Source organism: Elephantulus edwardii, unplaced genomic scaffold (genome assembly GCF_000299155.1).
Source record: "Elephantulus edwardii isolate Elephantulus edwardi_28Jun2011 unplaced genomic scaffold, EleEdw1.0 scaffold00361, whole genome shotgun sequence".
NCBI lineage: Eukaryota > Metazoa > Chordata > Mammalia > Macroscelidea > Macroscelididae > Elephantulus > Elephantulus edwardii.
This window is the reverse complement of record NW_006400111.1, coordinates 1794269-1816988: the sequence shown is the minus strand read 5'-3', so window position 1 is coordinate 1816988 and position 22720 is coordinate 1794269. Positions and strand designations below refer to the sequence as shown.

Sequence of the window (22720 nt, the reverse complement as noted above, 5' to 3'; positions counted from 1 at the left end):
ATTTTTGTAATGACAGGAGTCCAGAGCGAAGGCTGCATAGTGGAGTGGACCTGTGGGGAGGGATTGTAAAACAATGAAAAAACTTTCTTTTACTTCTCCAAGAGGGTAGTGTACTAGAGGGGAGGGTTGGGAGGGGAGAAAAATGCAACAGTGAATGAATGGAAATCCAAAGTCTCTCTAAATTTTCATTGAAATTAATAATAAATTTTTTAAAAAAAGAAAGTTGGGCAATGAATACAGAACACTAAAGAAGGATCAATGCCTTTGGATTGTGTTAGAGAAGAGTACTGATGGCAGCTAACACTCAAACTCCCTGCCAGTGTGAGTAGGGAGTAGGCAAAGAGACATTCCAAACATCAGGTTTCCAAAGCTATGAATCACAATAGGAGGAAACTGTACATCTTTCTCCCTTGAAGCATTGGTGGATTTAAACCAGCCTTTAGGTTAGCAGCACCGTCTAGTCAGGTTATACTATTGTTTGACTTAAAGAAGACTTCAAGAGATGTTTTTGGTTTATTATCTCGTTATAATAGTTTTAGTGGTTTATTTAGCTTCCCTGGCTCCAGAATGTCTGGCTTCTACAAGAACTTTAAATTCTGTTCCGCAGTTCTCCTCAAGATTCTTCTTTGCTCTAGGTCAGTAGAGACCAGTTGTTGTTCCTTGGATGGCTGCTGGGGAGCTTTTAAAAGACTAGGGAATGTGGGCTGAGGTTGAGGTGGAGAACTGTACAACAGTTTAAGATGGGTTTGGGGGGGTTTTTCCCCCTAAGAAAAAAGCAAATTGGGGCGAGGGGGTGGGACATGGATAGGGAGGAAAATGTGCAACAATGAATGAATGGAAATCCTCATTCTGTATAAACTATCATTAAAATCTCAATTTAAAAAAAGAGACCAGGGAATGAAGAGATAAGACAGAAGTGCTAAGAACATTATTAGGCCAGTTAACTGGGGGGGGGGGGGGGTGTCCCAGGAAGCCATGACTCTAAACCTTCAAGGAACCAAATCCCATGAGGTGTTTGATTGTAGTTAGTTGTTGGTTTTTTTCTTCTTCCATATTGTAGATACATGTTATCATACTTTTGCAGATTCAACTTTTAACAGTTGTACAACTTGTTAATATTAAGTCTAGTCATGAGCTATGCAAGCCAATCCTTATTGCAATTTTCTTACCATTACCATTCATTCTCCTTGACTCCTCTTCTTCCTACTCCTAGCAACCACTAATAAACTTTGATCTCTGTACCCTTGCCTTTTTTTGTCTTTTTTTTTAATTGATTTTTAAAAATTTATTATTAATTTCAATGAAAATTTACAGAGACTTTGGATTTCTATTCATTCATTGTTGTACTTTTCTCCCCTCCTCCCCTTCCTCCCCAGTACACTACCCTCTTGGAAAAGTAAAAGAAAAATTCTTCCATTGTTTTACAATCCCCCCGCCCCAGGTTCACTCCACTGTACAGCCTTCACTCTGGACTCCTGCCATGATAAAAATACCTAATCACATATCCCTTTTTTTATGTAAGTGAAGTCATACAGTAGTTGATGTTTGGTGATAGGTTTGTTTCACGCAGCATAATATCTTTCTGTTCTCTCCATACTGTAGTGGGTATGAAGACTTCATTTTTCCTGCTGGCTGGGAGTTAGTATTCCATTGCTCATATTTACTGCATTTCACTCATCTGTTCATCTCTTGATGAACATTTGGATTGTTTTAAACCTTTTGTCTATTGTTACTAGTACTTAAGTAAGCTGCCATACATCTCTGCTTCCAGGATTTTTTGGTATATACTGAGGAGTGGAATTAGTGGGTCATATGGTGCTTCTGTTTTCCATTTTCAGAGGACCCACTGCACTGTTTTCTATAAAGCTGCTCCATTTTATATCAACTCTGGTGGAACTGTATGCTAAGTGTCAGATAGCTAAGCAGAAGGTTGGTGGTTCAAACTTACCAGCTTCTCCAGGAGGGGAAGATGAGGCAGTCTGCTCCTGTATTGATATACAGCCTCAGAAACCATAGGTTTACCTATTTTACAGCTCTGGCTCAAACTCAAACCCTCTTCACTGGGTTAGGTTGGGTTTGACTTTCACTCCAGCAGAGGTTAAGGATTCTACTTTCTGTTTATCCTCACTAACATTTATCATTTTCTGTTTTGTTTTTCATCTTAGCCATACTACTAGGGACGAAATTGTATCTCCTTGTGGGTCGATTTGTATATCTCTGGTGACTGGTGATACTGAACATCTTTTCATATATTTAGTGACCATTTGAATCTTCTCTTCAGTGAAATGTCTGTATCTTTTGCCCATTTTATGATTGAGTTATTTGCCTTTTTTGTTATAGGTTATAAAAGTTTTCTACTTGGTCATTAGATTCTTCTCAGATGTATGATTTCTAAAAATATTCCCACATCTGGTAGCTTGTCTTTTTAAATAATATTTATTTCCATTGTTGTTGTTGTTATGTGCCGTCGAGTTGTTTGCGACTCATAGCGACCCTATGCACAACAGCCCTAAACCCTGCTCTATCCTGCGCCAACCGCACCGCCTCTGACACACCCATCCCGATTACCCCAGTCACCGAATCAATTCATCTCATAGAGGGTCTTCCCCTCCTGTGCTGTCCCTCTACCCTCCCAAGCATGATGTCCCTCTCCAAGGACCCGTCCCTCCTGGCAACATGTCCAAAGTATGTCAGACGAAGCCCCAGAATCCTTGCCTCCAAGGAGTAGCTTGGTTTAATCCTCTCCAAGAAGAATCTGTTTGTTTTCCTGGCAGTCCATGGCACATTCAGTACCCTTCTCCAGCACCATAGCTCAAAAGCATCCACTCTCCTTCTGTCCTCCCTAGTCATTGTCCAACTCTCGGATGGACTCTGTTAAATTTATTATTGGAATTTCTCTGTAAAAATGGCAGGAGTTTACTTACATGTTTTTTATTTTAAGTTTGCTGTAGGCAAGGTTTTGACTGCAGGACACCTGGGAGTTGACTGAGTCTTGCCTCGAGAAAATTTCTCAGCTCAGGACTATTTTTAACTGCATTTTCAGTTTAGGAGTTCTTGGGCACTAGTATAGTAAACTCAGACATAAAACATTCGTGAAAACAGGCTTATTTTGTGAAGTATCAGTTTTGTTTTCTTCTTGTGTCTAGACATTGATCCATTTCAGGACAGGTAAATGTCTCTCATATTTCCTTGGGCAAATACAGGCCCCTTCCCTCTCCCCCCCGCCCCCCAAATCTACTTTTTTACTGAGAGTACAGTTCCTCAGGAAACCTGTGATTATGCACGATGTGTGTGTGCCTGTCCCAGTTTCAGTTCCTCATCCCACCAGGTCCAAGGCCTCATTTCCTGTCCTCTCTCCCCTCATGACTGCTAGACTCAAACAGCTTGGCCACCATGAACAGCACATACCCACATCTGCTCATTCCCAGCTTCCGTTCATGCTTACCGGTCTATTTTCGTTTGTTTTTTTCTTTTCTCTATTTTTAAAAGTTTTTTGGTTCAGGGAATTTACCCCATTACTTTCTGAGTTATTCAAATAGGATTTTCTTTTCTTTTTTTAACTTCTAACTCTCATACTTCAGTTTTTTTTTTCCATAAATGGGAGGATTTGCATTTTGAAAGCAGTGTGCTTATACATGTAATCATCTAAACTGTTGCTTGATAAAAATGATGGAATTTCACCTACTTTATTTTTTTTCTGTTACCTACTTTAGTTTAAATATAAAAAAATAATAAGGAAAGAAGGAAAATCAGTAACTAGATAAGAGACACATATTCAATTGGGTGAAAGAAAATACCTCATATAAAATAAGATTATTAGCATAACATCTCCAAAGAAGGAAGACGGAGAGAGACACAGGTGTTACAGACAACAGTAGTCCATTGTATTAACTCAGAAGTGGATACATTGTCAGAGGAGATGAACATACCTGGACAAATGAAAGGTCCCACACCCCTATCCGGGGTGCTCTGGCAGCCTAGTGGTAAGAAGCTTCACTGCAATCTCCAAGGCATGTGGTTCGAATCTACTAGCTGCTGCACTCTCCTCCTGTGTGATTAACTGCCTATGAAAACCTGCTGGAGAGTCAGCTACAAGTCAGTTCTGACTCGACAGTACAGTACACAACAACACACCCATGTTGATGGATAGGTTTGGCAAATGATATTTCAGCAGGTGTGTTTCTATATCTTGCAGACATATCCATCTATATATACATGAGTGGATATGTATATATATATGTATGTATGTATGGAGATAGATAGATAGATAGATAGATAGATAGATAGATAGATAGATAGATAGATAGATAGATGTGTGTATGTATGTATATAATTTATGTAAGTATGAATACACATATATGGAGCTCTGGTGGCCTAGTGGCAGGAAGCCGTGCTGCAATCCCGAAGGCACATGGTTTGTAGCCACCAGCTGCTCCATGAGAGAATGGGCATCTCTTTCCGTGCGATTAACTGCTGCCACTGAAAACCCATCAGAGGGTCAGCTGTGGGTCAGTTCTGACTCTGTGGTACACAACAGCAACAGTCTTATGTTACTCTAAGGTTATACATTCTAAAGTTTATATCATTCAGGAATTTTTTTTTAAACTGTTCAGGTAGGTACCTTTTCCCTTTTCCTTTCTTTAATGACATATCTCCTCCTCCACTTCCCCAGGATCAACTCGCAGCAGATATGTACAACTTTATGGCCAAAGAAGGGGAGTATGGCAAGTTCTTTGTGACGGTAAGCCTCCCTCCTCAGTTATTTGTGAGAGCATTGTTAAAATGAATCATTATAGCTTTTTGCCAAAAGATTTCATTTATGCTTTTGTTCAGCCATTTTGTGTGTGTCCATCTGATGCTAACGTTACTTTTGTTTTTGAATGTGGGTCTGTTTCCCAGTTATTAGAAGCCCAAGCAGATTACCATAGAAAAGCATTAGCAGTCTTAGAAAAGGCCCTTCCCGAAATGCGAGCCCATCAAGGTAATGTAACCTGTGTGCTGGCTGATGCCTTCTTCTCGCTCTGCCACTTCTGCTTCTCTTCCTCTTCACCCTGACTCCTCTGCATGCACTTCCTCTGGATTAAGCCTTTCTGCGTAGGAGGATACCGTTTCCCAGCATAATTTCATCTCATTTTGTTGCATTCTCTAATTCCCTCCCAACCTGTATTAACACACTTTAACACATTGGCAGTTCTTCTGAAACCTTCAGTTGAAGAGAAAGCTTGCCCCCTTTGGGGAGTTCCTGTATGCTTTTTCTGTCTTCTAAATAGACTTTAATTTTTTTTTTCTTAGCAGGTTCTAGCCTCTACTGATCCTTTTCTAAATCAGCCCTTTGTTCCCTAGAGCTTAATTCTAGTCCTGTGACTCTAAAACCACAGGATCGAGGGAAACCTGCCTTAGATTTTCCAAAAGAGAATTTTGGAAACAGTATACAATGCCACACCACCAGTCACTTAATAATGCACTTAATTAATTGCACAATCAGACCACGAGTCCTACTTTCCAATCTTTCATCTTTACGAACACTCTTTTCCTTTTAAGAATTGATATTATCATCACCACAGTGAAGAACATTGCAGATTTCACGCACAATTTGTGAGTGGGCTGAGATTTCTCTTGTTGTTTAGTTTCAAACTAGATAACTAAGACTTTTAATTCTACTTTTCTCTGCTTTATGAGCTTTTACCAGCGGAGACCAGCAAAAAGGGTTAAGGTAGACATTTCTCTGTCTTCTTTACACCTGTTACAGTGCTTTATTTGGAGTGTAGAGCTGACATTTGGGCCTGAGGTTTCCTCTGCAGAACCACTGGTGTTGAGGTGGAAGAGGATCCAGTTAAATGTTGAGTGTGACGACTGTGATTGTTGAAGAGAGCATGAGCAGGCAGGTGGGTGGGTGGCTGTGTGTTCTGGTTGTAAACACACATTCCTACATGTGCCCTAGAATGACATATTCCATCACCATCACTACCCTGTTTTAGGAGGTCTCAAAAGGTTCACATTTTAGTGCCTGAAAGTTTTTGGATTATGGAATTAGAACATTAGAAAGACCCATAGCTAGGTGTTCATCGATCTCATAGTCCTAATTGATTCAGTCAATCTCCTTTAGACAAGCTGTCCTTACTTTTATAAATGATCTGATTTCAAAATGTGTGAAAGGTGGTGTTAAGTCACATTGCAGAGGAACAGAATTGCCAACTCACATCCAGCCTTTCTAAAGCAGCCTTCTGCTGGTCCCCTACAAATACTAAAGGCATTTGTTTATGGGCTACCTGAGAAGTCCTGGTGGAGTAGTATATAACGTGCTGGGCTACTAACCAAAAGATCAGTGGTTCAAATCCATCCATTGCTCCACTGATGAAAGATAGTCTCTTCCTGTAAAGATTTACAGCATGAAAACCTGTTGGGGGATTACCATGAGTCAGAATCTACTCGGAGGCAGTGGAATAGGTTTACCTTGTACTGGACCCTTCATGGGGCAAAGTACTTGTCAGCAGCAACATCTCAGCCTGTCCAAAGGCAGGCCATTCGAATCCGCCAGCTGCTCTGCAGAGAAAGGATAGACAGTCTCCTCCCATACAGTGTATAGCCTCAGAAAATGTATGGGAGGGTCAGTTAGGAGTCAGTTCTGGCTTGATGGCAATGAGGTGGGGTTTTTTGTTTGTTTTCTTTTTTTTCTTCTAAACTGGAGATCTCATCCAATCTCACTCTCCTCCACTTTTCTTTTAGTCTCTTTGAATGGCGTATTTCTACCTACATCTCTCATTTTCTTTTTAGCGTCCAACTTTTGCAGCCTCGTTTCTACTCCTAAACACGTTGCAGTTATGAACAAAGACAAAACTTCCTCAATTCTCAAAGGACCAGTGATCTTAATTTTCAGATCCTAGAATTTAATTTGACCTGGCATTTGGGAGGGCCATCTTTTTCTCATTAAATTTTTTTCTCATTCGACTTAATTGGGTATGTATCTATCTGTCTATCTATCTATTTATATATATATATTGGCAAGAAGCTGTGCTGCAATCCTGAGGCACATAGTTTGAGGCCACCAGCAGCTCTGCAGAAGGGTGGGCAGTCTCCTCCCGTGTGATTAACTGCCCCTGAAAACCTGCCAGAGGGTCAGCTATGGGTCGGTTTCTACTTGACAGTACACAACAACAACAATCCAAAGCCAGCCTTTTCTGAGATCTGCTTCTTGCCTTTGTGTTCCTACTCTTCCTCTCACTTACCCCCTTCCATCTAGAAATCCCCTCACTTTCGAAACTTCAACTCTCATCTGCATAATAAGCTTCTGTTCCCTTTAATGACTGACTCTCACCAGTCTCAAAAATTAGCTGATTCTTCCCCCAACACCAGCTGTCCTTTTCTTCCTCTTTGTCCCCTTGAGACCAAGTAAATCCATATTTAAACCCTCAAAGCCATCCTTTCCTTCTCTGGGTTCTCCTCCTCCCGGCCCCTTCCCTGCAGTCCTTGTACTGGGCCTTAGACATCCTTCCTCTCCTCTCTGTTTCCACCCTCTGCCTCACTTTTTTCTCATTTCCTGGTCATGAGCTGTGGGATTATGTATAATACCTGGGCCTCAAGTACCCTGGTCTTTTCTCAGATCATTACCCTCTTCAAACAGCATTTGCCATTATCTTGGTCCACTTCCTGTCTTCCTAGATATCTTCAAGCAAAGAAGTTTCTCTGACAACTGAAGCCAGCAGTGAACACTGTCTCCTGAATTTCATTTACGGTTTATACCAGAAGTCGCAAACAGCCATATATCCCATTTATTATTTTTTTATTATTAATTTTAATGAAAATTTACAGAGACTTTGGATTTCCATTCATTCATTGTTGCACTATATCACATTTAAAAAAAATGTAAAAGGAAAAAAAATACGTTTCTGTCATTCGTTTCACTCTACATAACATTTCTGATTGCTGACTTCTTCTGAAATTCAAATGGTCTGGCAATACCAGTTCTGTTTTCCCTCGTGGCAGCACTGATCGTGTCCAGCTGCTTACTCCTGCTAGTGAAATGGCCCCTGTGGGCACTTGCATTTGCGACTCTCGTCTATACCATTCGTCTGTCCTGTCACGACTTAGTACACGCATCCTGTCTTGTTAATTACCAGTATGTGTTTACATGTGTGTCCCGAATTGCTTTTCTTCACAGTTTAGATCAGTCTCATTAATATTAGATGGTGGAAGCCTCTGTGAACTTTGTGTGCCCACTGTGCCACTTGCCCCGTGCTAGGTCTGTCATTTAAGGGCCAAGCACTTTTGACAAACTTCACGATAGATATATACTGCCTCCAGGTCAGTGCCGTCCACACCTGCCTTCTCCAAACATGTGGCAAGATTGGGGTCGGGACACTCCTTCAGTGTTTACTGTTGTACTACTCTTTATAACTAGAGTTAGTATTTCTAGAAAGTTCTAATGGGAGTTTTAGAGTGTGGTGGCAGGTGCCGTTCTGAGAGCTGATATGTATGTAAAGTAAAGGTTATGTGGTTCTTTTTTGCCTGTGTTGAGAAAAGAGACATAGTATTAAAGATAAGATCTGGCTTCTGAGGGGGACAAGACACATATATCTTCTGAGAGCCAGCCCAAAGGCAGAGGTTAGACGGGAGGAGAGCCCTGCAGACTTCCCAGGGTGGCATGCGACCGGCCCTCTTTTAGTCTGTTCCCTCACCCCTCTCTTCAGCCACTACTCACTTGTATTTTCTATCAGTTTTCCCATTTTTTACAAATTCTCAGGTCTAAGTGTTTGTAGGAATTTCTTTTTCTTCCTTCCTTTGTGTGGACTTTATGCAATAGGCCTGTCTGTCTGCATTTCACATAGAGGAGACACTGAAGCAAATATTGCCTTTGATTCTCAGTTTCTAGCATCCAAGTAGTAAAATGTTTTGGGGAGTGGGAGCACCTAGCATTTAAAAATGCTGAGAAGGGTGTGAACTCTTCCCATGGTTGGAAGGAATGAAGAATTTTCTCATTGCAGTATTTTTCACCAACTAGTTTTCCCTCTTCTGTGCACATCTTAGACACTGTCCCCCTGAGGCAGGTCAGCCCCAATCACATACTTCTTATTCTGGTTTAATACCTTCATTTCCTAAAACAAATTCTCCCCCTGCTTTTCTGCCTGATTTCTATTAAACTGCCTCAAGTCTTTTGTGGAATGAAGCCAGGTATATGATTTGAATATTGCTTTAACAGCTGTCTGCGGAGCCTTCAGCCTAAGCTGCCTTGGGGTTGCGGAGACCACCTTTGTTTCCTATTGAAAATTTTTGATCCTGATTGAGGTTGTGGCCTCAGAAACGCTGCATGTCACTGTGATGCTGCGTCTAAAAAGAATTTATGTTGACTGTCTTCAGTCTTAAATGACAAACGCTTGGCTTGTGTTTAGAATTTTAAGAGCTCTCTTCCTTTTTCCATATGTAGAAACATATTTCGTGACCTCTCGGTAGAAAGCCAGTACTGCTTTGCATGTACACTTACATTCCATGAAAACCCTCAGGTTTGGGGCCAGGCCGCCCACCTGATGCATGTCACTGTGGATGTGGTATCACCATTGAAACTTACAGCGAGCAAAATGGACCAATTCCAGGCTTTTGTTCCCCAAGTAAACCCATGTCTTTTCTTTTTTCTTTTTTCTTTTTTTGCCCATATTTTGTGCTCTATCAAATGTTCAGGGACCAAAGGACTGAAAACAGGTTTCCCCCTTCCCCAAAGCCTCGAATTTTGATAGTTGGGGAGAAAATGATTTGCAGTCCTGGGTGTTGAATATTCTCCTTTATGGTTTGCTGCTGTAGATAAGTGGGCGGAGAAGCCAGCCTTTGGGACTCCATTGGAAGAACACTTGAAGCGAAGTGGACGTGAAATCGCCGTCCCCATTGAAGCTTGTGTCATGCTGCTCCTGGAGACCGGCATGAAGGAGGAGGTGAGAGGCACTGCCAGGCCCCGACACTGGGTCTCCATTCCCTGGGCTCTGCCCAGAGCGCCCCCTCCCCGCCTTCCACCTTCATTTCCCAGCCACTGTCAGCACTGTGCAGACTGTGGCGTTTACACTTGTCACCATGTCCCCACAGTAAGAGTACATTTCAAATTGAGTCTCGAGACCCTCTTAACACACACTTTCTCTCTAAACAACACAAAGATTTTACAGAATAACCTCACCTGTTATCCCTCCAGTCAAATCCTTTTTGGTTTTTCTTCCCCTTATTCAAACATTTCATTTAAACACTGGTTGTAATTTATGAACAGTAGATTTCAGAACTCAGTCACGGAGCAGTGTTCCTGTGAGCCATCGTTTTTAGCAGCAAGCATTTAGAAGGAGAATATCTTATGTTTGCATAGCTGTGTAATTCTTGGGGAACATTTCCTACTTCTGTGTGAGCCTTACAAGAAAACCCTTGAGCCTCTCAGGGTAACTCCTTACTCTTCTGGTATAAAATAGAGAAGCACACAGGGATTCCAGAAAGGTCCCCTGGTATGGGTGGAGCTAGAACCCAACTTACACTTTGCATTGACATATATTGTATGTACCGAAAAGTGTGCAAATCGTAACAGCTTGATCAATTCCCATACATTAAACTCAACCACGTAATCGGATCAAGAAATAGTCCCAGAAGCCTTGTATTTGCTTCAGTTGTACCCTCCTGGTACAGTGTGACCTCAATTTCTATTAGTCTCCATTTCTCAACTAGGGTAAATATGGCATCATCCGGTGACATTTTGGCGTTCACAGCTTGTAGGGTGGGAAGCACTACTGATACCTAATGGGTAGAGGCCAGGAATGCTGCCAAATATACTATAATGCACAAGATAGGACCCTACAACCAAGAATTGCTTGACCCAGACTGTCAGTAGTATTGAGAAGTAAAAAGCCCAGGCGATTGATTTTGTCATGTAGCTCTTTGTGCAATGCCCTTTATTTTCAACTGCCTCTCAAGGTCATCATACATTTTTCTCCTTTTCCCCTCGGTAATATATAAGGAAGTGAGCATGACTAGCAGCCCAATGTAATAATTTCTCTTAAAATTTTCCTAAAACGCTTTAAAAATATTCCTAAATTTATAAAATCTGTAACAAATTTAGAGAACTCTGGTGGCCTAGCGGTAAGGAGCTGTGTGCTGCCATGTCAAAGGCACACACTTCGAATCCACCAGTTGATACACACGAGAAGGATGGGCAGTCACCTCCCATGTGATGAAACTGCCTCTGAAAAACCACGGGAGGGTTAGCTATGGGTCGGTTCTGACTCCATGGTACAACAACAGCATAGCAAATTTACCTTGTAGAAGTACAAATACCTTTTTATAGGTTTCTCATAGGCCCAGAGATTTAGAAATGGGGCAGAGCAAGTGCTAAGCACTGATTAAAAAATAAACTATTTCCTATTGCCTTTCAAAGGGGACACACTTGAGCTTCCTTCCTCCACACAGGTGGCTTTCTTGCTGCTCTCTGCTTTCTTAGGAGGGGTAGAAGTCAGGTGGGCGGATGGGCTTGTCGGTCAGACCATTCCGTGTTCATAGTTTAAGGCACACAACTTTCACCTGATATTAACGGCTTTCAATTGTCTTCCAGGGCCTTTTCCGCATTGGCGCTGGGGCCTCCAAGTTAAAGAAGCTGAAGGCTGCCTTAGACTGTTCTACTTCTCACCTGGATGAGTTCTATTCCGATCCCCATGCTGTGGCAGGTGAGCTCCAAGGAATGAATGAGTCACCCTTAGAGCAGCCAGCTGTTCCTATGTCAGATAGCTGAGGAGCTAAAAATCCAATTCTAATTGTAGGTTTAAGTGACAAATGAAACTGAGGTGGTCTTTAGGGCTGTTGTACATAGGGTCGCTATAAGTTGCAGGCAACTCGATGGCACATAACAAGTCTCCTGCTACAATTTCCTCATGGTAAAGTGTATGTGTGTATTGTGGATCTTTTTTTATTCCTCCGTTCTTTCTTTTTTTGCTTCTCTTGTTATTGTTTTTATAATTCTTAGGCAAAGATAAAGGTGGTTTATAATTCACTATTTAGAGACATGTTTATATTATCTTCCTTTCTTTTACCCTCTAAATTTAGATCTGCCCCCCAAAATTATATCTATTATTAAAAGGATAGCTTTGAAATTCATTTTCTTTTCTTTTGAGCCCTGGATATATTCTCCCAGGGGTGAAATTTGTTATATGAGCACTTCATCTTCTCCCCTCTCCCTCCCACTGCCCTCAATTACGATTTGTTCTCTGTGTTATGAAAGATTGCATGAATTGTGAAAACTCTAGTTAATTTTATATTACACAATACTGTGTGCCAAGATCCCTAGCCTTATCACATTTCATATTCAAAGAGGGTGTTCATGATTTCAGGTGCTTTAAAGTCCTATTTACGAGAATTGCCTGAACCCTTGATGACTTTTAATTTGTATGAAGAGTGGACCCAAGTTGCAAGGTAAGTTTAAGGAACACTTAAGAGTCTTAAAAAGAAAAGAAAATGAAGCCATATTATTTCCCTTTTGTAACTCAGTTTACCCCTGGAAATAAAAAAAACAACAACACAGTATCAAAGTATCATATTTATTAACTAATATGTGTCCTAGTTCTTACTTAAGAGTGAAAATATTGAATATCACAAGGGTTCATTTAGGAATATTTCTTTATACCTTGTCTTAAATTTTAATTATTTCTATATATGAAGACATACACATTCATTGATGATCCACGCTGAAGGATTATCTAATCAAAACCTCTTTATATTGGAGGAAGTCCTATACCTGGGAATAAGGATTCTGCTGGCTAGTGGCATTGTGTTTATTGGGCTACATTCAGACTCAGCTGTGCAATAATGTAATTGTGACATTATTAGTTAGCGAGTTAATGTTTTCAGAGCACTTACTAAGTACTCATTTCTGTACTAGGATTTACATCCAGTACTTCCTGTAAAGGGAGGAAAGACATTGTGAGTAAGGCCGAGGCTGACTTCTTCCAGCTCCCCAGAGGGGAGCTGTCCCCATCAACAACATCCACGGTATAAAATTGATCCTTATTAGGTCAGATAAGGCCCCCCACTCTGTTGCATCTACCTAATAATTACTGGTCCAGAATTCATTGCAAATGATCACAGAGACTTCGTAAGACCTCCTTTTACTCACAGTTTTGGGATTTCTTAGGGAAACAGATTGGGCAAGGGGTAGGGGGAGAGACAAAGGATACCACACAGAGAAAATCCAAGGTTGAGTAAATAGCAGTCCCGAACCAGGTTAACAGCAAGACATGGTTCCTCAACTAGTTCAGAGAGCTGCTCACACAATAGTAAGATTTTTTTTTATTGTTGTGACCCGTAGAGTCAGAGCCAACCCATAGCTGATCCTCTGATGGGTTTTCAGTCAGTTAATTGCACTGGAGGGGATTGCCCTCTTTCTCCCACAGAGCGGCTGGTGACCTTGAACCTTATGCCTTCAGGATTGCAGCTCAGTGTCTTGCCATTAGGCCACCAGAGTTCCCCTAAGTGCCATAGAGTTGAATACAACTCATAGCAACTCTTTGAGCAATAAATCAGTACCCTGTCCTACCTTGTACCATCCTTACCATTTCTGATACACTTTATCCCATTGTTCTAGCCGCTATGCCAATCCATCTCTTTGAGGGTCTTCCTTTCTTTCACTGACCCTCCGCCTTTCTAAGCATAATGCCCTTTTCTAAGGAATAACTTCTCCTAACAACATGTCCAAAGTAGGTGGGATGAAACTTGACCATCCTTGCCTTCAAAGAGGACTCTGGCTGCACTTTCTTCAAGATATGTGTATTTGTTCTTTTGCCTGTCCATGGGACTCTTCTCTAGCACCACAACTTAAAGCATAGATCTTTCTTTTTTCCCCATTCATTCATTGTTGCACTTTTCTCCCCTCCCAACCCTCCCCCCTAGTACACTACCCTCTTGGAAAAGTAAAAGAAAAACTCCTTCATTGTTTTATAATCCCTGCCCCAGGTCCACTCTACCGTGTAGTCTTCACTCTAGATTCCTGTCATGACAAAAATACCTAATCACATATCCCTTTTAAACAGTTTTTTCCCCTTATTTGTTTCAATGCAGTATACATTATTGAACCCATCTTTCTCAGTCAGTCCTGTTTTACAAGAGTGACACCATGCAGTATTTGTCCTTTTGTGACTGAGATATTTTTCTCAGCATAATGTCTTCCAGGGTCACCCATTTTGAATAATATTGCATGAGTTCCTTTTTTCAGTGCAGCATACTATTCCATTGTGTGAATATACCACAGCTTCTCTATTCATTCGTTTGTTGATGGGCACTTAGGTTGTTTCCAACTCCTTGCTATTGTGAACAAAACTGCAGTAAACATAGGTGTGCAGCATCGATCTTTCTTCGGTCATCCTTCATTGTCCAGCTCGCAGATGCATAGGAGGTGATTGAAAAGATCATGGCTTGAATCAGGCAAACCATAGTCTTTAAGCTGATATCATTGTTCTTCAGTACTTTGGAGAAGTTCCTGGCAGCATACTTTCCCAATGCATCTTGTCTTTTTATTTCTTGACTGCCAGCACTGATGGTATTAATTGTGGGCCCAAGCACAATGAAATAATTGACAACTTCAACCTTTTCTTCATCTTTCATGGTAATTGTCTGTTGACCCAGGGGTGAGGATCTTTGTTTTTCTTGATATTGAGATGTAATCCATATTGCAAAATATCATCTTTGATCTGCAACAAGTATTTCAAGTTCTCCTCATTTTCATCTGCATAATGAAGATTGTTGATGAGTTTTCCTCCGATCCTGAAAGCACTTTCTTCTTTACAAAGTCCAGCTTCTCAAATGATTTGTTTAACATCTAGATTGAACAGGTGTGGAGAGAGGATACAGCCTTGATACACACCTCTCTTTATTTTAAGTATTATAACAACATGTGCAAAGAGCTGGAGTTGAAAAATAAAAAGAGAAGAACTTGCTCAGCATTTCTCAAACTGAAAGAACTAAGAAAATAACTCAGACCTTGAGCTGCAGTACTGAGAGATATTATGGGCAAAATCTTGAGTGATTCAGGAAGCATTAAAAAAAAGATGAAGGTGCACGGCCAGGAGAGGATAACATTGATGAATGAAACCACTCAAAGTCCCTGTGTAAGTCAAAACTTTTCCAATAGGGTGTAAAAACCTACTGACTGGGGAACAAAGTTTGGCAACGACATGGGTCTTATAACAAAAAGTTACAGAATACTACGGGACCTCCACAAGAAAAAGACTGAAAACACAATTCCAAAGTGGGCAGAAGATTTGGAAATACTTTACAGACAAAGACATTCAGATGGCCAACAGACACACGAAGGAGAGCTCAGAATCTCTGGCAATAAGAGAGATGCAAATGAAAACCACAGTGAGATACTATCTCACCCAAGTAGTAAAGGCAAAGTTTAACCAGAAAGTAAGCAGTAAATGTTGGTGAGGACGTGGAGAGATTGGAACTCATACACTTTTGGTAGGATTGTAAAATAGTACAACTACTCTGGAAGACAATTTTGGCATTTCCTTAAAAAGCTAAACATAGAAATTCCATATGACCCAGCTATTCCACTGCTAGGAATATACCCCAAGGAAAACAGAACTGAGATACTAATGGAAATATGTGCACTGATGTTCATAACACCGTTATTCACAACAGCAAGAACATGGAAACAGTCCAAATGTCTATCAAGAAATGACTGGATTGAGCAATTGTGATATAGTCACATGATGGAATAGTATGCAGCACTCAAGAACAACAATTTTGAAAAATCCTATATGACATGGGAAAGGCTAGAAAGCATTATGCTGAGTTAAGTAAGTCTCATAAGAACAAACACTGCATAGGACCATTATTGTAAAAATAGAAGGATAACTGGTAATATGTGTATGGATATGCTAAGAGGAAAGGAAAAAGGGCAGGAGGGCTGAGGACAAGGAGTGGGGGGACCATGGGGAGTGAAGGGAGGGGGTGAAGGTATTTAGAAAGATCCAGTGGGAATCTGAAAAGATGCATAGATCAATGGTAATTAATTGTATAAGACATAATGCTTGGAAATGACCATATGAAACACAATGTGAATCAAAAAAAACAAAAAACCTTAAACCCCTAAAGTGTCACTATACCAAAAAGAATTAGTCAACACAAAAATATTTCAGGAAGTAGCATATGCTCAAGAGCCAGTGATAATGAGAGAAGAAGTCCACGCTGCTTCGAAGGCATTGGCAAAAATAAAGCCCCAGGAATTGATGGGATACCAATTGACATGTTTCAACTAACCGATACAGTCCTGGGCATGCTTATCAGTCTGTGTCAGGAAATTTATAAGACAGCTGCCTGGCCAGTTGGCTGGAGGAAATCCAGCAGAATGTGGCAGTTACTGGACAACATCGTTAATATCACATGCAAGCAGAATATTGCTGAAGATCATCCCCAAATGGCTAGAACCAGTACAAAAAGAATTGCCAGAAGTCCATGTTGGGTTTAGAAGAGGCCATGGCACCAGTGATAACATTACTGATATCAGATGGCTGAAAGTAGGAAATACGAAAAGAATATCTACTTGGTTTTTCTTGAGTATGCAAAAGCCTTTAACTATGTGGATCATAACAAACTCTGACTAACCTTGAAGAGAATGGGAACACTTAATCGTGTTAATTCCAAAACACTTAATTGTGCTTATATGAACAGAACAAGGGGACATAGTATGATTTAAAATCAGTAGCAAGACACAGTCCCTCAATTGAGGCAGCTTCTCAGTTAATAGCAAGGTGCCTCTGGCTCAGAAACCTTGACCCTGAAGGATATATGCTGCTTTCTTTACTTCTTTTTTTCTAATAATGGTGTTATATACTTTTAAGTAGGAACTGACTCATAGCTGACCCTCCAGTGAGTTTACAGAGACAGAAAATTTGCACGGGAGGAGAGCTCTCCCACGGAGCAGCTGGTAGATTTGAACCATGAGTCTTTGGGATAGCATTGCAGCGCCTTACCACTATGCTACCAGTGCTTCCTGGTGTTGAGGTTTTTAAAATTCTGCAGCTTAATATGCCCAATTTAGTGACAAGATCATCCAATCACCTTATGAGGGGGAAAAAATGGTTCACACAGCTGTGATGTAGATAGGCCACCTGCCCACAGGGCAGCTGGATTAGATTAGAAGTTTGTCCTGGAGAGAGATTAGAAAGGCCAAAGAAAAATGGTTTAAACAAGCCAAATTTTTTTTTTATTTTATTTTTTTTTTTTTTGTGCGTGTACCATTAAATCAGCTCTGACTGGTACAGCAGGAGATTGTCCTTCCTTCTCCAGCCGAGCATCTGGTGGATTTGAACTGTGCGCCTTTGGGATTGCTGTTCAGCTTCTTACCACTAGGCCGCCAGAGCTCCCTTAGACAAGCTAAATTTTGAGCCAACAGATCCAGTATACCACACTTTTATAACCAGTACCAGTTGCTATGAAGTCTTTTCCAACTTCTTGGCACCTGGAGGCCACATATGTCAGAGTAGGACTGAACTCGATGGAGCTTTCAGTGGCTAGTTTTATGAGAAGCAGATCACCAGCTCTTTCTTCTAAGATATTTCTGCGGGAACTGGGACTGCTTCCAGTTTACCTCAGAATGTGTTAGCATTTACACCACCCAGTGATTTTTCACTTCTTATAATCCTTATGTAACATCACAAAAGGTAGATGATGTTGTTCTCATTTTACAGATGAGGAAATTGAGTCAGTTCAGGGAAACTAATGAACAAGGCCAAAGCTCTTAGCAAGTAATTGATACAATGGAATTTAGACTTAAATCTGTCTGACTCAAAGACCTTCCATCTCTCTGGGAACTGTTGGCTTTAAACAGGGTGGCTTTGCTTAAAAATGACAAAGTCATAGCAATTAATCTTCTCTTGGCCAGCTCTCCAGATTAATTCAGGTCTGAGAAGGTGTTTAAACTCCAAAGGGGTGTTGAATAGGCACTTCCTAACACTGTCTGTCCCTGTTGGGCAGAGTTATTCTACAGGCTCTAACATGTGCTTTTGGTTGTGTTTCTATGATAGCTTGTAAGTCGAAACCATCTAGTTAAGAGCCAGGAAAACATAGTACCCATGAGCTTGGCCAAGTGATCTGTGGCTAGTCACTTTTAGGATAAGAAAATATGTACTCTACAAAGCCATACTTTTATGTGCCTGATTTCTCATGAACTTGCATGCATAGAAATTGTGGCGATGTTGCATGATTAAGCTCTGCGTATTTTTAACCCAATTTTTGAGAACATGCATTTCCTAGAAAGAGAGTGCAGTGTTTCTTGTATTCAAATATTGTTTTAGGTGGTTCAGGGTTTTCCCCCCTGAAGCCTCAAGGTAACTCCTCAGAAAAGCATTATAAAAAATCCAGAGATGCAACTTGGTGAGAGTAAGTTCCTAATTCAGAGTTAAACAGCACATGTGGAAGCTGATAGTTAACTCTAGATCTGTTTATTTCAAAATCTATGCTCTTTACAAACTGCTTTCTCTGTCAATGAAGGCACCTCTGCTAATGTAGCCCATTAATACAGGCACTACTAAAACAGGCACTACTACCTGTTTGAATAATTATCATATTTTTTTAAAAAGACTGTTTTTTCCCCTCAGTGTTCAGGATCAAGATAAAAAACTTCAAGATTTGTGGAGAACGTGCCAGAAGTTGCCACCACCAAATTTTGTTAACTTTAGGTATGTGTGGTTTACATTTAGCAGGTTAAAACAATGCTTTGGAGAGTAACTTGGGATTCCTGGAAAAAAGGTTGGATATAGCGTTGAGATGTGTCTAACGCATCCAAATAGAGTCCTCATAGTGCATCCATTAGAGTTTAGTCTTACAGCTACTGGAAAAGATTGGTCTCAGACACAGTATGCTCTAAATTGTTCAATATGTGAAGTCAATGGCAGTATTTTCTATAATGGTATCTTTCACATATGTTATAAAGTTTACTTTAAATAGATTGTAAATCATCCCACTTTAAAAAAAAATCACTAGAAATGAAGATTATGTGCAGAGCTCTGGTAGAGTGGTCCTTAGCATGTAGTTGTTGGTCTACTAATCAAAAGACCAAGTATCACCAGTGGTTTAGATCCACCGGTGGCTTTGCGGAAAAAAAGATAAGCTGTCTTCTATTAACATGTTACCGCAAATGATGGCAAAATGTGTTTCTAAGCACGGTTGTCAATTTAAAAGTGTGTGGCAACGTGTTAAGCTGTACAGCCTCTGAAAGTCAATGGAGGGCCGCCATGAATCACATCAACTCAATAACGGTGAGTTTTGGGGTTTGTTCATTACCTATTCAGTTTCTAAAGAACTTCTGCCCTCAAACAAATTTCTGGGCTTTAACTTTCTTTTGACCTCATAGAATTAATACACCAATGGTGAGTTTTTGGGGTTTTTTTTCATTACTCAGTTTCTGAAGAACTTTTGCCCTCCAACAAATTTTTGGGCTTTAACTTCCCTTTGACATTATTAAAGTTTAAAGAAGAATAGAGAAAAAAGTAACACCACCACCCCCCTCAGAGAATAAATCATTTCATACCAAAGAACATATTCTAAGAGGATTTGCTGGTAAACCACGTATACTTTATAAGACATATGCCTGGTATGTTACCTGTTCTTTAAATATACTCTTTAAGTAGCATGAAGCTGCGCTGTAAACCCAAAAGCATGTGGTTCAAATCCACCATCTGCTCCGCAGGAGAAGGATGGACGTTCTCCTCCTGTGTGATTTACTGCCTCTGAAAATCTGCTGGAGAGTCAGCTGTGGGTCGGTTCTGACTCAACAGTACACAACAACAATACCTTAAAGATCAAGCTTGCCTTATACATGGGTTAATAGTAGTAATATTCTTTGTTGGTTCATTTAGCATATTCAGCTCTCATTTTATGGTTCTTAAGAGGTTGAGATTTGGCCTTTTATTTTGTTTCATTTTTTTGTTTATGTTTTGAATGGGGGGAAAAAAACCCACATTGCTGTCAAGTTGGAACCAACTCATAGCAGACCCTCCAGTGGGTCTCTGAGGCCAACTCCCTACGGGCTCAGCCGTAGGAAATGTGTTCTTGTGTTTTATAATTTTAAAATACAGAAGGTGCACAGCAAAAAACTCTGTTGTTTCTATACCACTGTCACCCATGACATAGCCAGTGTTTTCCAGTTTCTAGCAAGAACTGATACACATGGAAGCAAATATATACATTTTCATACTTCTTTTTACACCACTCTGCTTTTTTCTTTTAGCCAAATAGTAATATATGTTGTGTGTATGTTTTTATCCTTACCTTTTTTGCTTAATAGACATCCTGGAAACTTTTCTGTATTAGTTGTTATGTACCATCATATTGGAACCAACCCATAGTTGACCCTCCAGTGGGTTTTCAGAGGCAGTAAATCACACAGAAGGAGATTTCCCAGCTTTCACCCATAGAGCAGCTAGTGGATTCAAACCAAGTACCTTTGTGTTGGCATTGCAGTTCCTTACCAGTCACCAGAGTGCCCTTTTTCTGTATTAGTACAAAATAATTATTTTCATAATATTGCATTATACTGTGTACTGGTAGGTAATTATGTGTTCCTAGTTTTTGCTTTTATGGTGCTACATTTGTACATAAGAGTATTTTAAAAATACATTTGTTGTCTTCATAATTAATTACACCATCAACATTTTCAAGTACAAGTTCCTGTAAGCAAAATATAATATTTCGAATTTTTTACAATGTTTACATTAAAAAGTACATTGAACTTTACTGTTAATTATGTCATTTATTTAGGAGTAGATTAAATGGATTATAAAAGAGATATGGATTTTAAATACATAGCAAATAGAAGTTCTGAATAACTGTGATTTACATATGGGCTATTTCAGTCTTCCAAACCCTAAATCAGTCTGCTTTCTGACACAGCCTAAGAAATCTGTAAAATGCTTACCTTGAGCCAGTTTCTGATTTAGTGACACTGTACAGTGAGCCCTTAATCAATCTGAAGTTGAGTTCCTGAGCGCTAAGATACTGTTCCTGCAAACACTTTAGAGGAAATGTTTTTCCCCCTTCACTTTTCCCCCCCTTCACTTTTGTCTCGTAGGTATTTAATCAAGTTCCTTGCAAAGCTTGCTCAGACCAGCGACGTAAATAAAATGACTCCCAGCAACATTGCAATCGTATTAGGCCCTAACTTGTTATGGGCCAAAAATGAAGGGTAAGTCACCTATTCTCATATCATTTTATCTTCACATCTTCCTGCCTTATGGGAAGACTAGAAATAAAACCCAAGCTGTTTGTGCTAATAATATAAGAAGCACTCCAAGATGTTCTGAGGTTGATTCTTCCACTCAGCTTATGTTTCTGGAACTTGACTGTGAATTGAGTGATGTCTCTCAAGCTGGAAGTGCAGACATATGAGAACCGTTGACCTCCCCTTTGGGCAGTGAGGTGGATCAACAACTCCAGTACGTTCGGAAGATCCATACACATCGATTCTAACACAGATATCATGAAGATTGACAGGAACATTGATAAAGGAATGGAATTTGGGCTGAGGTATTTAGAGGAAGCCTTAATTAGGAAATGTCACCTCAGCTGTACCTTATTGAATTAATGATTTCTTACAGAACATACCCTGTGTGAGTAAAGGCAGTGCTAGCATGAAAGGGCCTAGTTTTCTGTGGTTTAGAAGTGCATTGCCTCGTCTTGTCTGCATAGTGGATTGAAGGCAATACCTGAGTAGGCTAGGACCAGGTTCCTAAGGGCCTCATATAGCTTACATTTAGAATTTATTTTAGGCCTCAGTAGCCATACAAGTTTTCAAGCAGAAAAAAGAAATTCTAAGTATACTTAGAATGAGAAATATATTAATACTTGGGAAAATAGCTAGAACAGAGAAAGGAGATGAGAGGAGGTCAGGTGGAAAGCTGGGAAATTTCCAACTTGGCTTGGATATTTTTTCTACTGTCGTACTATGATCATCTCTTTCATTCTGACGAGTTGCTTCTTTAACATAGAGGCTGTTGTCCTCATTTTTATAGGTGAGAACACACTGAGTCCTAGAGAGGATTATTAATTTGCTTCTGGGTGCATAGCAGTAAAGCAATAGAACCAGTGTTTTGACTGCAAAGTCTGTCCTTCAGCAGCTGTGTCTGTCACTGCTTACTTGTTCTATTAGTGGGCTTCATAAAATCATAACCAGTTCGGCTCTCTGCTTCTCGTCGATCCAGATTGCCCTCTCTTCTCGTGCAGCTCAGCCGCATCCCTGAGACATGATAGTGAAGGTCAGAGTCAATAGATTTGGCCGCTCAGGGCTGCTTTTCACTCTGGCAAAGTGAATGTTGTTGCTATCAGTGATCCCTTCGTTGACCTTGACTACATGGTCTATATGTTCCAATATGATTCCACCCATGGCAAGTTCAACGGCACTGTCAAGGCTGAGAATGGGAAGCTGGTCATCAGTGGAAAAGCCATCACTATCTTCCAGGAGCGAGATCCCGCCAACATCAAGTGGGGTGATGCTGGTGCTGAATATGTTGTGGAGTCCACTGGTGTCTTCACAACCTTGAAGGCTGTGGCTCACTTGAAGGGTGGTGCCAAATGGGTAATCATCTCTGGACCTTCTGCCGATGCCCCCATGTTTGTGATGGGCGTGAACCAGGAAAAGTATGATAACCCTCTCAAGATTGTCAGCAATGCCTCCTGCACCACCAACTGCTTGGCTCTCCTGGCTAAGGTCATCCAT

General features: G+C 40.5%; 1 protein-coding gene across 1 annotated transcript in view; it reads left to right on the top strand.

Annotated features, from left to right (window-relative positions):
- The window catches only part of ARHGAP17 (Rho GTPase activating protein 17), a 93285-nt gene that overhangs the window by 33885 nt on the left and 36680 nt on the right, over positions 1-22720 (top strand). Inside the window, exons 7-13 of the mRNA XM_006902048.1 lie at positions 4673-4741; positions 4900-4981; positions 9793-9920; positions 11567-11678; positions 12339-12420; positions 18606-18686; positions 21077-21190. Of these exons, the coding sequence (XP_006902110.1) occupies positions 4673-4741; positions 4900-4981; positions 9793-9920; positions 11567-11678; positions 12339-12420; positions 18606-18686; positions 21077-21190 (668 nt within the window). The remainder of the gene's footprint in view (positions 1-4672; positions 4742-4899; positions 4982-9792; positions 9921-11566; positions 11679-12338; positions 12421-18605; positions 18687-21076; positions 21191-22720) is intronic.